The sequence below is a fragment of the Canis lupus genome, chromosome 29, assembly GCF_003254725.2.
Source record: "Canis lupus dingo isolate Sandy chromosome 29, ASM325472v2, whole genome shotgun sequence".
Lineage (NCBI taxonomy): Eukaryota > Metazoa > Chordata > Mammalia > Carnivora > Canidae > Canis > Canis lupus.
The window spans coordinates 17,791,394-17,809,494 of record NC_064271.1 but is presented as its reverse complement, the minus strand read 5'-3'; the positions used below and the strand labels follow the sequence as shown (position 1 = coordinate 17,809,494).

At 38.1% G+C, this 18,101-nt stretch overlaps 1 protein-coding gene across 1 annotated transcript in view; it reads right to left on the bottom strand.

Annotated features, from left to right (window-relative positions):
* PREX2 (phosphatidylinositol-3,4,5-trisphosphate dependent Rac exchange factor 2) overlaps positions 1–18,101 on the bottom strand; it is a 288,100-nt gene that overhangs the window by 103,310 nt on the left and 166,689 nt on the right. The window contains exons 24-30 of the mRNA XM_025477924.3: positions 13,650–13,869; positions 12,903–13,110; positions 6,103–6,282; positions 3,085–3,179; positions 2,215–2,297; positions 979–1,069; positions 209–337 (exon numbers count right to left, since the gene is read on the bottom strand). Of these exons, the coding sequence (XP_025333709.1) occupies positions 209–337; positions 979–1,069; positions 2,215–2,297; positions 3,085–3,179; positions 6,103–6,282; positions 12,903–13,110; positions 13,650–13,869 (1,006 nt within the window). The remainder of the gene's footprint in view (positions 1–208; positions 338–978; positions 1,070–2,214; positions 2,298–3,084; positions 3,180–6,102; positions 6,283–12,902; positions 13,111–13,649; positions 13,870–18,101) is intronic.

The window sequence follows — 18,101 nt, the reverse complement described above, 5'->3', positions numbered from 1 at the left end:
AATATAGATCAGTCTACATCATTTAGATCCTTGGAACATCAGGCTCTACAATCTTACTCTTTCTTTTGCTTCCTCCTTCTCTTATCCTTTCCCATTCTTTTCCTCATAACATGAAACACTATAAAAAAGTAATCAGGGCATTACTGAACTTTTGGTTTTAAATGATTATTGCTAAAGTTATGTAATGCTCTTTGATTTTTGTTCTGACCTTCAACAAATTTTCTGATGTTCTGAGCAAGATTCCGGACACTGCTGGGAAGATTCCAAGGGTCTTGCTTGATGTGAAGCCTTAACCTTTTGGGACAACTCAGCTTTAGTTCCATTTCCTGCTGAAATTCTAAATAAACACAGAAAAATCTCTGGTAAGTCTCAGTCATTTACCAGGTAACAAACCTCTGAGCTTCAGAATCCTCTTTCATCCTTGTTGTTCTGGGTTATTAGCATGGTGGTATTTTCTCTAGTTGTATTATAGGAGAAAATTGGTAAAATCTTAAAAAAAAAGTCTAACCTTAGTACTATTTTCTTACAAATGTCTAAACAAAGAAGCAAATTTATAAAAACTCTATTTTCAATGTCTGAAATTAGATGTTAGAAAGTGTCAGCTCTAGATCTCATTCTGTTTGGCTGTTCTATTTACACACACACATTCCCAAAACCATTTCCCCTACAATGGGCTACAAACAAGTAGGCATTATGCTGGTTTCAGCAAAAGCAATGCAACACTTACATCTCTTCAATTAACTCATTTATATTCATTCTAGCCTCTATAGGGATTGCACATTTTAAACTTGCAAATAAATCTATATGATCCTATACTGACTTTTTATATATATTCAAAAATTATCAAAACAGAATACAAAGGGAATCACAAAACACGAACAGCCATTTTCTACTTACACTAAGCTTTTGCTTCATTACTATGTTATTTCCCACTTTTGCTTCCCAATTGCTTCTAGTAGTAACTTTTTAAAACTTTACCTTGTAATCCTTGACCTGGTGTGAGGTACTTGGTTTGCTCAAAGGCTCTTACAACAGCTTGCCCTTTTAGGAGATTGGTAATTGAATCCACCTATCGTAATAGCAGAGATTTCTGAAAGTTACATACTTCTCATAATATATAATATACATTTCTAAGAATAAATCTTGTAAAATATTTTTGTCTTAATGCCACAATTATTTTTGCAAACTCACGATGCTCTCAAAACTCATCTTTATAAAATATTGGAATAAACTCACTGGTAACACTTGCAAAATTTCTTACTATCCTACCATATATTAATATAAAATATAAATATACTTTATATATCACTTTACAAAAGAAGATTTATAGAGTTCTTTTTTTTTAAAAAAAAGATCTATTTATTTATTCATGAGAGACAGAGAGAGAAAGAGAGAGCGAGAGAAGAGAGAGAGAAAGAGAGAGACATAGGCAGAGGGAGAAGCAGGCTCCTCAAAGGAGCCGGATACAGGACTTGATCCCGCATCCCAGGATCAGGACTTGGGCCAAAGGCAGGTGCCCACTCGCTGAGCCACCCAGGCGTCCCTATAGTGTTCTTAAAAAAACTAAAAATCATCGTAATCCTTTTCAAAGTGGTAAAAACTTCTACATTGTGAATTTCGGTTATGGATATAAATTCTTTAAATGCAAAATACCAACACAAGCACCAAGAGAATCTTGTGCTTCTTGAAAATAGGAATAAACTAAGAAACATCATAAAGAATTCTGAAATCTCACACAGGCACACGTAATAAAAAGAGTAAGTCCTGTGTTTATAACTGTACTTTTTCCAAGAACCATAAAATACTTGCTAGTCACAACAATCCTTTGGGTTTGTTGGTTGAAGAATCTTTATTCCCTTTTTATTTATTTTTATTTTTTTAAGATTTTATTATTTATTGATGAGAGACACACAGAGAGAGAGGCAGAGACATAGGCAGAGGGAGAAGCAGGCTCCATGCACGGAGCCCGATGTGGGACTCAGTCCTGGAACTCTGGGATCACGCCCTGAGCCAAAGGCAGATGCTCAACCACTGAGCCAACCACGCGTCCCATCTTTATTCTCTTTTTAAGTTGCGGAAATTGAGGTGATGGGGACAGAGGGACAGATCAAGGCCTTTCCATTCTTACTCTAAGCTCTTTTTACTATGTCTGAAAAAGGGATTCCTGACAGTTTGGTCTGTAGAAAAAAAGACCCGTAACTGTCCCAATCGTACCTGGCTGAAAAGGTGCTCGAGGCAACTATGTATCTTGTCCTGTTTATCATGAGAAATGCGAACACTGAGGGGAAGCTCATCACCTAGATATAAAAAGATAAATCATCCGTCTTTGTTTAACATGCTAACATATTTTAATATAAACAAAATTAAAATAATAATTAAACATGAGCTCTTATTCCATCATGTTCTTAGATTCAGAAAAAGAATTCCAAAAGATTTAATAGCAACTAGGATATCAGATGCTTGCTCTTTGCAATAAAGGTGGAAGCAGAGTGCCTCAAAGGAAAAAATACTATATAAACTATGTCAATGGTGTTTTCAAATGATGCAGTTTTGTAATGGTTAAATAGTTGAAATAAATCGCATATTTCAAAATGAAGATGTGTCCTAACTGGATGCAAAGTCTTTGATCAGAACACACCCCAGATATTTGTGAGCAATTGTATTAGTCAGTGTTTTCCTCATCATTCCCCTCCCCATCACCCATCACCCACATACAGGGCCAGTTGGGGTGTACCTAACCATCTCAAAAGTCCTCAGGTTCAAAGCCCATCCCACCTCTTCAGTCAACAATGCCTAATGTTTTAGTACAACATGCTTCCTGTGTACCTAGCATGCTTCGTAGTATCGTGAAAAATCCTAAAATATACATTAAGATCAGACTTCATTTGTGCCTTTCATCGCTTTTTAATTCACTCTGTTCACAGCAGGATTGGGATGTTGCCTGCATCCAGCACATGTGACTGACATGCCATACTCGTAGCTGCCAAGAATGACGAATCAAGGTGAAAATGCATGTCAATTTAATCCCTTAAATGTGTCTCCCCGGACGACTAGTGTCAGGACACACGCCTCTGCCAAACGCACCTGAATCCATCTCATCACTGTGAAAGTATGAGCTGCATTGGCTACTGCAGATGCTGGTGAAGGAGGCAATAGAATTCCTGTTGCTGTTGCAGTCGCTGGGAAGGAGGAGGAGACACATGTCACTTCTGGAATGCAATAGCCAGTTGCCCTGCCAGTTCTTATTAGATAAACTTGCCATGCCACAGTTAGACTCACTGATATGTCTCAAAGAAAATTACAAGGAAGATACATTTTGCTCAACTCATATTTTATCTTACATTAAAAAAAAATCTAAATTCAGTCATATTTCAAAATCTCTTATGCCATGTAAGCTGATTCCAGATGACATTTTGTTTTTAATCTGAAGGTAGAAAGCTAGGAGTCAAACAGCACTTAAAATTCATCATTACCTATTTGATGCAATATGTCTGTAGTTAATTTGTGAATAGAGACAAGGTCCTGATTCATGATCTCTGCCTATCAACTCTTTCTGACAGCTTTTTTATTTTAAGATTTTATTTATTTATTTGAGAGTGAGCAAGAGAGAGCATGAGTGGGGGTTGGGGAGTGGAGGGGAGGAGCGGAGGGAGAAGCAGGCTCCCTGCCAAGCAGGGAGCTCGATTCGGGGGGTGGATGCTGGGGCTCGATCCCTAGACTCCCAGAATCATGACCTGAGCCAAAGGCAGATGCTTAACCAACTGAGCCACCCAGGCCCCCCCTTTCTGGTAGCTTTAAACTATAACTCATCAACTGTATTCTGAGCTCCCCCGGAGAGGACCGGCACCCTGTCTCCACCTCAGAGCTCAGCAGAGGCCACCACATGTGGTGAGTGCTCCATAGTGGTCATTGGTGAAGGAAAGAATGTTTCAAAGTTTTGTGTGTGAATATGGACACATTACAGATTTCAGAGTGCAGGAGGCAAAATAGTTTTTTCCTCTCAGAATCAGTAAAAATGACTTATTTAACTTTAAATTTACATTTAGAATTTCCAGTTTAGCCTAGAGGGAGACTTGGAGGGTAATTTTAATTATCTGATAACTAGACATTGAGGTAAGAAAGTATTTTTAGATTTGTAATTTCCCACTGGAGGAAAAACCACAGGTTCCTATTAAACAGTCTACTGGTATCCTTTGAAGCTAAAAGTAAATGAAATGGTAAAAGTGGTTAATCTGTGTTATATATTATTAAATCTCTAGGAATAATTAATTCTTATATATGTGATAAAATCCTCTTCATTAGGAATTGGGATAGTACAGTGGTTAAGAGAGAAACTATGAGCCACAGCACCTGGTTTCACAGGTAAATTAAGTAACTCCTGTGACCTCAGCTCCTTCAGATGTAAAATGGAGTTAAAATCCGTATGTGCCACAAAGGGCTGTGGGGGGAATTATGTGAAATCATCCTGTTTCCCATGTGTCTGGTGAAAATATTTTTAATGCTAGCTATTAGTTTGTGGCAAACATCTCTGAGGAGAGTAACTTTAATAATAATTACTTAATATTTTTTCATTGTAAAACACTATATGATAAAATAACAGTGAATACGAGAGTTTTCATCTTTGATTAAAGTAAATAAGACAAGGGAAGCCTGGGTGGCACAGTCGACTCTTGGTTTCGGCTCAGGTCATGATCCCAAGGTTATGTAATCGAGCCCCACCTTGGGCTCTGTGCTCAGCATGGAGTCTGCTTGAGATTCTCTCTCCCTCTGCCCCTCCTGTTCCTGCTCTTGCTCTCTCTAAAATAAATACATAAATCTTTAAACTAAATTAAGACAGGAGATGCTGAAGCCACACAGGCAGCACATACGGCCAGTGCCAACAGTTCTCAATGAAGTACTGGTTAAGACAAGGATTCAAAGAAGAACAAGCACTTTCAGTTAAGGAAGTTCACTGGAGGAGCCATGGTTAGAAGGGTGATGGTAGGCAGATGACAACAGACACTGGAGGGAAGGTGTTACAGGCTGATTGCATCTCCCCCTAAAATCCACAGATTGAAGTCTGACACTCGGGACCCAGGAATATGACTTTGTTTGGAGTGAGGGTTTTTACAGACATAATCAAGTTTAAATGAAATCATTAGTTGGGTCCTAATCTGGTATGACTGGTGTCCTTCTAGGAAAGGGATATGTGGACATAGGCAAATACTTGGAGGGAAAAGGACATGAATAAACAGGAAAAAGATGGTCATCTACAACCAAGGAGAGAGGCCTAGACCTGATTCCTTCTTCCAGAGACCTCGGAGAAAAACAGTCCTGCTGACAGTTTGATCATGGACTTCTGGTCCCAGAAATGTCAGATGATAAATAAATAAACTTGTGCTGCGTAAGCCACCCAGTCCTTGGCACTCTGTTATAGCAGTCCTACCAAGATTGTACAGATAATGTGTAAGAGAGGGGCACGTGGGTGTCTCAGTCAGTTAAGTGTCTGACTTCAACTTAGGATATGATGCTGGGGTCCTGGGATCAAGCCTCACATCAGGCACTCTGCTCAGTGGGGAGTCTGCTTCTCCCTCTCCCTCTGACCTTCCTCGCAGCTCCTGTTCTCACTCTCTCCCTCTCTCAAATGAATTTTAAAAAAATCTTTAGAAAGTGTGCAAGACTAGAAAAAAATACACAAAGCTGGTCATGGAGGCGAAACGATAAAATTAGTTCAATCTTCATACAACAGAAAGAACCTCTATTCACTACCCAACAGTCCAATAATCAGATATTGGAAAAAAATTTTAATATAGGCTCAACTTGCTTATTTGCTATACATGTTACAAAATCTGTAAAAGAACAAGTCCTCCAAATTAGGTTCATTGAGCTGGAGAAAAAAATGCTTTTTCCAAATGACTCAAATTATGAAAAAAAAAAAAAGAGTATTTTTAAAGATTCTACAGGACCACTTTGCTTTGTCTGGGGTTGGTAACAGTGGTGGTTATTTTGTGAAGGTAATAAACAAAAATGATAATCAGAATTTTTTTCCCAAGACCTTTGTGGAAAATATGGAATCACATTTGACTGTGTTGATGCAATAGGTTTAAGGAACTAATGAATTACCTGTAAGAGTCTCTGTTGCTGATGGTGTCATGACCTGAATCTTCCTGTTCGTCTCCCGCCATATTAAAACAGACTCGTTTGCTATTTCTTTCTCCCTTCTCGTTGTCACTGTCTGGTGGTACTATGCACTCTGATGTCTTACGTTCTAATGTAGGAGAATATGTTATGGAAGACAGAAGGCTGCAATGTGATATTAAAAAAAAATAAGTACATGTTTTCAAACTGGCTGCTACAGATAACCTTATTTCTAGAAATATTTCTAGAGTATTTGTTTGACATAAAATAAATATTTGATTGCATTACAAAACGGTCATACAAAGTTCACTTTTCCCTCTCAGAATAAGTAATAGAGACAGCATACAATTTAGACTAGAAAACTGTGTTCAAATCCCAGTTCTGCACTTACTATATTTGTTATCATAGCAATACTATGATAATTCTCTTTGACATCTCTGATATGAAGACAATAAGATTGTCTAGCCCATATGATTCTGTGACAAAGAAATGAGAATATATTCCAGAGATGTGTTACTTCTGTCCCCTAGCCATTATCACTATGATCTAAAATTACCTGGGAAGCTTTGATGTGCTACCCATATAGTAAAATAAATACTAAATGTGCTTAAGCCAGCCTCACTGGCTTACCCTCAGGTATTAAAAACCCATCTACCCTTGCTTTGGGTTTCTCCCAAGCTGTCTTTATTTGACAGGGAGAATACTGTGACCAATCTTTCTCACTGCTCATAAAAGCAGGTGTTCTGGCCAGCAAGACCAAAGACATTAAAAAGAGTCACACACAATGTAAGGATAGGAGGCAGCAGGGGCTACCGCCATATCATCCACAATCTAGTCACAATGGCATGTTGTGAATCTGCCCAAATGAAAACCGCTTTCACTTGGCTGAAGACTAAAACACAACCTTCATTTCTGAATGGGCATTGCCCTTGATGTGGACTTTGAGTAGCATGGATTCCATCACTCCAACCTTGAACGTCTGGCCCATAAAAGGTTTCTGTTAGTACTAACTCAAATTCATGCAAACGTGGAATTGGTCTTTGCTATCAAATGAAATACCGTAAAACTTGCAGAATGAATTAAACCATATCTTAACAAAGGGCCCTTGCATGGCTTCTTCAGCCAACAACCACCTTCTCATTTACCAGGTACTGATGACATTCGGTTCTGGTCAACAGCACATATGTACGTATCTCTACACTCATTTTTCCATAGGAGTGTCATGTTTGTTTTACTTCCTGCCTACAGGACTGTCTCATACCTCTTATGTGTAATCCATATGTCAAACCCAATTCTGTACGTCAAGTAAATATTTGTTAAGAGATTTCACTAATTAGTTAATTAGACACATCTATTATCCCATGCATTGTTTTGGTGCTATGCACACAGGAGTTTACAAAACAAACAAAAGCCCCTGTCCTCTTGGAGTTTAGATTCTACTGGGAAGAAACAAACCATAAACAAGCCAATTGTATAGTATATCACATGGCAACAAATGTTAAGAAGGAAAATAAAGAAGGTAAGGGAGATGGAGCTGCAAATAGTGGAGTTAGGGAAGGTCTCATTGGGAGATAACATTTGAATAATAGTATTTTGGCATTTTATAGCTTTTAGATATCACTGAAAATAAGGGGGCTGTGTTACATTGCTCGAGGCCCTGTAAAGTTATAAATTATTTTAAGCACAGTTTTTCTATTTGCAGAGATACTTTTATGTCTTGGAAGATAGATGGGTATTTATTTACTCTCTCCGCCCAAAAGCTTAAAACATTAGATTAACTCCAATTACCCAAGCTCTGTACTACATTGACAGATGAACTCTGAATACCAAAGAGGAAGGGCATGCAGGAGTTCTCATTTTTCAAGGAGTACTCTGTGCTTTATGTATCTTTAAAATTAGAAGTCATGGGGCTGCGCATACTCATTTTTTTCAAAGTCAAATGAATTATGTCCACATATTTGCTTTTCATTTTAAACAGCTGCAATCATGCTTGCACTGACCCTGTGGGAACAAGTGTTAGGCTTACAAACAAATGATAGAAAAACAGTGTTTTTTGACACCATGTTTTTGCATAAAATTTCTAGATTCTTAAAAGTAATAGTAATGCATAAAGCTTTATAATATTTGTGCATACAGAAATAGTTTTCTTTCGCTTTTGCTCATTTACACTATTTAGCTATCTACTCTAGGACTCAGGATTTTAATTAATTCTCAATTAAAATCTTGAGCAGTCCAATCTCCTCACACCCTTGATGAATAAAGATTTTGTATATAGTATCCTGCATCCACCCGTGTCTATTAAACTGAGACTTAAATAGTCTTTATCATTTTCATCAGACCTTACATTTGTTGAGCCCTTATGCCAGTCACTATGCTAAGTACTTAATTCCTAAAACCTCCTTATGAAGTAGGTATGACTATTATTATGGTGATAATCCCCATTTTAGAGATGGAGTGAGTGAGACACACATGTATAGACATATTTTGCAAAATAATCAGAATATCCCCTCCTTGCCTATCGATTTATACATTCTGGAGGGAGGAAAGGCATCATTGATGTTGTCCACTACCTCCCAGTTCTCCTGCACACACAGCTGGGTGGCCTGCCCTACCCCATGAGGGTAAGAATGACCATGTAGCTTATTTTCACCAGGATGACATAAGCGGAGGTAACTGGAGTCTTTCTAGGTACAAGCCTTTTAGCAAGTATAAAACCTACCTCATTCCCTCTTACTGATGTGACAATCAGAGACATTCCAGTTGATGGGGGCTTTGTCAGTCTGAACTCTTGAGTGAGGTCAATGTGGGGCAGAAACCCTGTGACCCAGATGGGCATAGAGAATGAGCAAGAGAGAAATCCTGTTGTTTAAAGTCTGTGAGGCTTTAGAGGTTTTGTGAACATAAACCCCAAAACAGCCGTATAGAGAGTAGGGTACCTAGAAGAATGAGAGATGTGACTGGGATATAGGAGTATCAACTTCATCCTGGGGAAGTAGGCACCAGATAAAGTGATCTATAGATCACCCATTAGTCTGACACTTGAGAACCTAGAATGACAGCTGCAGACCTCGGGAGCAGTACTGACTGGGCAGAGGTTTGTGATATTCTAGAATCAGAAAAAGACTAGTGTGACTGGAGCTCAGAGAAATGAATTTGGAGACGGGGCAGACTGCATTGGGCCACACAGGGGCAGATTGCATTGGGCCACACAGGCCCCAATAATGTAGCTGATATGATTTCAATGGCATTGCAGTGTCATTAAATGGTTTTAAGCAGAATTCTAGCATGATTTACATTTACAGATCCCTCTGGCATCTGCTGAATGTAGAATGCTTTAGAGGGGCACAGCTGGAAACTCCTACAGTGGACACTGGTCGGGGAACAATGGTAACGCAGTCTAACATGATGGAGCAGATATATTCTGAGGCATAGCTGACAAAACTTGATAAGCTACTGGAGGTGAAGGGGCATGAAAGAGAAGAATCAAAGATAATACCCAGACTCTGGCTTGCAGAACTGAAGAGACGAGGAACACTTTACTGAGAAGAAGGAAGATCTACAATTCAGGTTTAGACACAAATTTAAGTTTGAGATTTAATGTGATATGTCCTTGTGTTTCATAACCCACATCACAGAGGGACTGTAGGGATGAAATCAAGCAGTGCATATACTGATAAAATCGTCCCTGACACATAAGCCCCTATAGTACAAGTTAGTATTTAGGAAGCTGGGCCCTCTTTTCATACATTTACCAGCAAAATGCTTAGGCAAACCTCAAGGATAATTCCACCAACAGCCCTACCATTCCTACCTGTAAGCCCAGCTCACTAAGTGTCCCACAGTGTGGTCTGTTCACCACTTAGTCTGGGGCATCTGGCACCTATAAAATGCAGGCCTGTTCTCAGCTTTCCTATCTTCACTAGCTCCCAGAACTCTATTCATCTCCCTCCTGAGAGAATACACAAAATGCTGTATTTTAAAATCCCATCAATGGTTTTGGATTATCTACAAATTATTTTGCCCTCTACTTATGTCTGGTACCTAACTGTCATTACCCAGAAAAATAGCTCATTGAAGGACAAAGTATTTAGTGTCAATGAGACAGGAAACATAGAATAATAAATTCATAACATCACCTTATTTCATGTTAGTAGACAACAAATGTGTCTCTAGTCCCACCTTTGGATCTGAAGGAAGTAGAAGCATTTAGTGGAATGCCTATGTGTTAAAGGAAATTTTATTTCTAGGAGAAGTGTTCCCAAGTGGCAGGGTAAACAGATAAGCTCAGTACCAGGCCCTTTCCCAGGAATGAAGGATTTCTAGAAAGGCCAGCAATGCAATGTTGTGAGGCAGTTTCTCTTAAAACTTGGCAAAGTATCTGAGATCTGCTTCTCCACTCTGCACAGGCATATATGTCTGACCAAGAATAATTACTACATGGTGAGAAAATTGTTTGGTAACTAGCTTTTTAAATAATTTGTCAAGCTCGACTGCACTGCAGCATCTCTGAATGGGGCAATAGGGAATCCAGGCACTTGGACAATGGCACTGTTTTAAAGGGATTATATTGCACATTGAATTATGTGGAACATATTTATATTTAGAACTAAATTATATGGTGCACACAGAGAAGACCAAGGAAGTTTCTCAAATCACTTGTGCATTTCATGTCATTTTCCTAATAAACATGCACAGTAGGGGAAAAGCTTTTAGAATAACAGAGTGGGAAAATCTTAAGTAAAAATAGGTAATTATTTTAAGTAGTTTTGGTTAATAAAAATAGCTTAACTCCTTTCTTCAATGAATGCTTTAAATATAAAGCATTTTAAGCCAAGTAAAGGGAGCTTTTTGGCTCTAACCGTTTTCTTGAAAATATATCTACATTAGCTAAACTTAAAAAAAATCAATAAATTAACAAAGACAGACATAGTCTGGACAACTGCCAGGAAGTGCTGAGTAGTCATGCATTAGAGGCCTGGTCTCTGAGGTAGTATCTGCTCAGGCACATCAATAATCCTGCTGTTGGTAAAGGACTCATCTGAAAAACAGGAATAATAACTCTTGGTCCAACTGGCAGTGTGGGATTGGTCCAGATGTTCTCCTAAAATCCCTCCGGGAGCTAGGATACATGATTCAGTGCCACTATTTATTGCCTTATTAATAAAGATTCTTACTCTGTGCACTTCCTAAATACTTTAGGGAGAAAAAAAACTGGTTTCTAAAATAGAACATATCATACAATAAAATTCCATTTACTAAATAAAACAAAATATGATGCCCTAAGATATTAACTTATGTGTCACAAGGCCATTCTCAAACAATCCAAAGTATCATACAGTTGCCTAAAAATAGGCACTTTTTCTCTTAGCAACCCCAAACTATTTAATTCATCTGTAAATGGGGCAGTCACAATATAATATACTGATGTAATAAACAATTTTTTAAAAACTAGTGTATTAAAAATAGGAAAACAGAATTTCAAGTCTAAATTAACTCATAAAAATGTCAGAACAAATTAGCATAGTAAATAGTAACTATCTAAAGATCGCCTTAGAAATATGATGCATCTAATTGGTGATTTTGATCTCCAAATTTCAAAGATGTGTAAAATAAGAGATTATGCCAATTAAGATTTTATTAGCATAATGTCCAATTACAAAAGAAGGCTTAGTATAAGTTTTAAATATTTTATGTCAAAACTGAATTATCCAGGGAAGTATGGGATGATGTATGTGGGGGGAATTAAGACACATCTGGCAGCAATCTAAATGTGTAACTTCTTAAAGAGAGTACAATAAAAAGAGGATAATGGTGTCTATACTATTTTCAGATTCTACCAACTTCAGATATATTCACCAATTTCAACTCTTTGAATGATGAGCAAGCACAATGTTAGGCACTGTGCTGGTGTTTTTTATATTAATTCTTGCAATTTTCACCACAAACTTGTAATTTGTTATTATTCTTCATCCTGTTTAGTACATGAGAGACCAAACTACCCCAAACCCCCATGTTCTTGTGACTATACAGAGTTGCCTTGACTAGCTGTAATATATAATCACACACCATGATGTGGGAAATCATCCCACAGAGTTGAGGCAATTGTCCAACCATCAAAATTTTAAATAAGAATCAGAGTCAACCTCTTTGGAAACATTTTAATTTACTTCCACCTCTTCTCCATTCTTGGTAAAAATTTCCAAATGACTGGCACAGCTGTTTGGATTATTGTTTAGTAAACCATTAATTCAATCAGAAAAAGATTGGTCCTAGTGATACATGATTTTGCATTTACTCATTCAACAAGTATATTAAAGATTTGTTACATATTTATCATATACATCTATTGAGTGTATATACGTCAAATACTGTGTTCTGCTATATAAAGGATACCAGGAAATATGTATACTTAGTTGGCAATCTTTCAATCATATTTTTTAATTTAATATTTTCACATTGAGACTTTGTGCTTTCTATAGACAGAATTTTGTTGTTCTCTTCCCTGGTATTAAATGCTTCCTTAAAATATATATCTATATATTTGCCATGTTATATCACTTTTAAGGTGCTGAAATGAAGAGCATCTATATGATTTACATACACCCACAAAATCCTACTTTTCTAAAAATGAAAGAGAGTGATGGATATTCAAAAGCCAGGTTTTCCAGCTATTTTATTAGGCACATTTAAAAATATAGTAAATAAATAAAAAAATAATAAAAAAATAAAAATATAGTAAATAAAAATAAATAAATAAATAAAAGTATAGTAAATAAAATACTTACTCATCAATTTGACAAACACACATTTCCACCTCTTTCAGTGCAGTCTGAAGTTTGCCCAATAGTTTCTGATAAATATCTTGGGTTTCTAGGTCTTCTTCTTTTAACAAGTACCGGAGCCCATGCCCATCCTGTTGTCCCAGAGACAGACCTGAAGGGGCTGCCATGGTTGTGATTGTGTGCTGAATGTACACCATTGGACTCAGTTTCCCTGAGGAGTTAAAATCATTCCAGAATAATATATATAACCTTTAACTTACAGGAATGTTCCAGTGTAATTCATTCTAGACATAGGCTTACATAAAATAAAATGCCAAACCAGTGCTGAATTTAATTCAGGAGTTAAAGCGAGTTGTGATTAAAATATCTTTCAATCTCATGCTCTACTGTGATGGTGGGGAATGGCATTGTGCATCTCTAAAGCTGCTCCACCTGTATTTTTGTTATAGTTATAGGGCCATTTCATACTATTGGTTTTCACAGCAGGATAAGCAGTGCCCAACATGCATGTAATGAAGGCAAGAACAATCATTCTTCTTAGAGGAAAAAATAATAAAACTGCAAAACTCCTTTTTTATTCTATAAACATTTATGGATAATTATCCAAATGATTATAAGAGGAATCCTGTCTTTATAAAATTCAGACTTGTTTATACACCAGGAATCTATCCTATTTCAGGGATGCTGGGATAGTTAACAATTGCCTAAATTACTTTTCATGATTTGAGAAAGTTTCAAAAGCTAACATACCTTGCTCAGATTTATTTTCTTTATCATGAGAATTATGCTTCCTACTATCCAGCTGAACACCAAATGCACTTCCCAGGGAGGTTGATGTTTTGGGATAGGAAACTTCCATTATGTTGACATGACAGTTGGTAGGGCAGAAATCACTGCTATGTAATGGGGAGATTTTAGATTTGGCCTGTTTAAAGGTGGGCCAGGCTCTATTCTTCAGGACACGTGAAAACTGTAAATTAAAGAAGAAATAAAAACCAGTTGAACACACAGTGTTCCTAACTTCCATCATCCATAACAAAATATTAAAAAATAAAATCATGTCAACTGGAAAAGTGAAATAAATTATAAGTTGCTGGAAATTAAACCATTATTTTAAAACCCACACATTCTTAATAAAGTAAAGCAATATAGGCAGCAATGCATAGGATTCTTTTGAAATTCTGATTGCAAGTTAGATGCTAAAATAAACAAATTCAAGTGACCAATAGCACTTATTAGAACTCAAATCCCCAGGCTGCTAGCAGCTGAGAGTCTGACAGAGAACTCAAATTGCCATCCTTGGATACAAGAGGGACACACCACTTAAAGTGAGGCAAAGTGGTAGAAGTGGGTAGCTGCCACCGGGTCAAGAGTGGACTATTCTAACCATTGTCAAAAGCCAGTCCAAACCTGAGTCTGTGAACAGGTTAGACAGCAAGGCATGGTGGTGTTGACCCAGAAGGGTAGGACAACGGGCAGAACCAACAGTACTGCCCGTGTCTCCTGCGAATCACTGCTGAGCAGTTGGGTCAGGATCAGTCTGAAGACTGGTGCGGACTCAGCTTTTACGCCATTGGAAATAAAGTGATACTCCAGGGATTCACACAACTTCCAAGAATGGCCAATCTACTACTTAGAACTTTGCAATCCAAACCCATCTATTCCTTGTTGTGTGGTCTATATGGCCACCCAAAGTCTGATCTACACCTAGGTTATTATCTCAAGCTCTCTTTCCCTTGCCCCCTAGGCTCCTTCTTGCCTTCACTCAGATCCTCTCCCATACTGTCTACTCATTCTCGGTCTTTGTACAAGCTTTTTGGTGAGCCTAGAATATTCTTCTTCCCTCATTGCTAAACTTACTCCTATGCATTTTTCAGCTCCTATGAAGTTATCATCAGGCCTACATGTCTTCATCTAGGTCCAATATCCTTGGCTGTGTGCTAGGTTACAGCATATTGTAACCCTTCTTATAATTATGAATGAGTTTCTTATCTCTATCTCAGTGGATGATAAATTCCATGCCTTGTGCACCATAAAGAGCCATCTCATAGGGTTGAACTGGATTATAGTTTCAAAGCAAAGGACAAAGAGCCACAAGCTATGTGTGTTTTAGTTATGTTTAGTTTAGCCTATAACGGATGTGATGCTGGGCAAGTCACTATCTTTTTACCATTCCTAGTAAGATGAGGAATATGGATGAAATAATCTCTGTGCTGTCTTCTTGCTTGAAAACTGAAAGCAGATTTATTTATTCTACTAGTAGAGTAGTAATTTGGGCACTGAAGTATTAAAAATTAAGACTAACATTGGTTACTGTGTAACTTTCCTAGGTTAAATTAAAAAAATAAAGATGTGATACCAAAAATCACATTTTATAAATATAAGCTCATCATTAGAATATGAACTATGTTACCTGTATATGAAACTGTGCCTTCAAATCACAGGTCTGAAGCTATGTAGCTCAGTCAAGTACCAACACACAGTAGGAATCAAAATGAGAGCGGTGGAAATGCAGGGAATTGTCAACAAAATTCCTAACAAATTTGATAATAATGTATAGTGATACTATCTGAAACACCTAAAGAGTGAGAGTAATTTAGAGACTTTCTGGTCTATGCTCTTACTTTATAATAAAGAAACTGTGACCTGAAGACTTATCTGGGAAAGACTTAGAATTTAAGGCCAGATGCAAACTTGCACTCAGAAGATCTTTTCCATTGTAGTTGCAGGACAAAACTCTCAGATAAGTCCCCATGGCACAAAGAAAGGCACAGCATTGTGGCATAGCGTTGACCACAATAGACAGGTATGCTCCTTTTGCCTTTTTCCATTTTATTTTATTTATTTATTTTAAAAAGATTTTTATTTACTTATTTGAGAAAGAGTGTGAGAGAGAGCATGAGTGAGGGGAAGGGGAGAGGGAGAGAGAGAGAGAGAAGCAGACTCTCCGCTGAGCAGAGAGCCCAACTTGGGGCTCGATCCCAGAACCCTGACATTATGACCTGAGCCAAAGGCAGACGCTCAACTGACTTAACAGTCCTCTGCCTTCTTTCATTTTAACTCTTTACATATTTATTCAAACATATAAAGAGAAGCATCTATTCCCAGACTCTGCAGTAAATGCTGGGGATACAGTCCTTGCCCTCATAGAGTACATAGTCTAGTAGAGGACTCAGGTTAAAAAAAAAAGAATATTCTTATATATAACAATTATATTACTACAAGTATATGTAACGTGTATGTGTATGTGTATACATATATATATATATATATATCTGTAACTATGTGCATATGTAACAATTACATAATAATTATAATAGCCAGACAATGAAAAATTTGGTAAATGCTAAGAAGGAAGTGAACAGAGTGATGGGATGAGGTGTTACTAGAGTGATCAGATAGAGAAGGGATAAGATTCCCTTTCCAGTGCGACCAGTTTCCTCTAACTTTCTAACATGTACCTAAATACAAATGCCTATGAACATAGTAGAAAAGGGGGAGATGAAGGAAGGACCATAGTCATGGATCCTGGAAATGTGCTGAATACATTTTACAGATCAAAAAATGTACTCCTAGACAGCATGTCCTAATATTTAATTGGGACACCCTTCTGTAACGCAAATCTAAAATGAGGTAGGTACAGTTCTTGTCTTGACTGTAGCACATGCATAGGAACAGGCTGCGGTCAGGCCATCCAGTAGCAATGGCCCTGCCAACATGAACCTGGCATCTTTCTTAGAAACATCAAAGACAACACTGAGTTCACTAACCTGCTTTGGAGATGCTCACAACGAAAGACCAGAAAAGCTATTTTCCATAAACAAAAATTTCGATTTTGTGATAAAGAAATGTATAGGGTGTGGGGGAAGGGGAGTTGGGACATACAGCACTTTAAACCTATTTTGGATAATGTAGCCCAAACATACTCCACTTTTATTCATCCATCCAACAATTACACATTGAGGGCTTTCTAAACCAGGCACTATTCTAGGCATGCTGGGAAACATCAGTGAGTGAAACAGATTTCTGCCTTCTGGGAGGTTATGTTCTAGTGAGAAGAGAGGCCAACAATAAACGTAAGTCAATTATATTATCCTAGAAGATGATAAGTACAGTTGAAAACAAAATGGAGCAGGAAAAGAGGGCTGGGAGTTTCAGTGGTGAGGTGAAGAATGCATTGCCAATTGTAACCCTCATTGAGAGGTTGACATTTAAGCAAAATTTTGAAGGAAGGGAGAGTTGGGAATGTGGGTACAAGAAGAAAAAGCTTTCCCAGGAGAGTGAACATCCAATGCAAAAACCCCAAGGATAGTATGCTTCAATGAACATCCAGTGTGGCCAAAGCAGAGAGTGAGGGGAAAGGGGAAGAACATGGGAGTGGGGAAATTATGGGTAGAAGGAAGGAAGATCCTTCTTAGAAGGAAGGCACAGATCAAATAGGAGCTCAGAGACCTGTGGAACAATTTAGCTCTTACTGTGATTGAGATTCACAGCCCTTCAGAATAGACTGTTGGTGGGCAAGGGTGGAAGCAGGAAGACCACTTGTGGGAGAGACAATGCTGGGTCACCCTAGGCTATGTGTAATCGGAGCAATGAGAAAAGGCCGCATGTCGTGAAAGTAGAGCCAAGAGAATGGTTATGTGGGAGCCAGGAGTAAAAAATGCACGCAAGCTTTTCAGACTGATCAATGCACAGGATGGGTCTCATCCTAAGGTAGAGATGACAACAGATATGACAACTGTAGAAGGGCAGGATCAGGAGTTTATTTTGGACACGTGAAGTCTGAGGTATCTATTAGACACAAATGAAGAGATCACAATGGGCCAGGAGATTGAATGTGATCACTACAGGATGAAGCGTGGAGGGAGGAAAGGGGACAGAGCAAATCCTGAGTTCTGATTCATGAAGAGGTCAGAGAAAAAAGAAGAAACAAGCATAGGACATCACTGTGACTAAGCCTCTCAGAAAAGGCAAGCAAAAGTAGAAAATTTCTAAAGAGAGGTACAAGGTCAACTGCATAGATGCCACTAAAACAAGGAATATGATGATGACAGTTAACGAGTTTTGAAAAAATATAGGTCATCAGTGACCTTAAAAGAGCCATTCCAGGGCAGCTCAGGTGGCTCAGAGGTTTAGTGCCACCTTCAGGCCAGAGCGTGATCCTGGAGACCTGGGATGGAGTCCCACCTCGGGCTCCCTGCA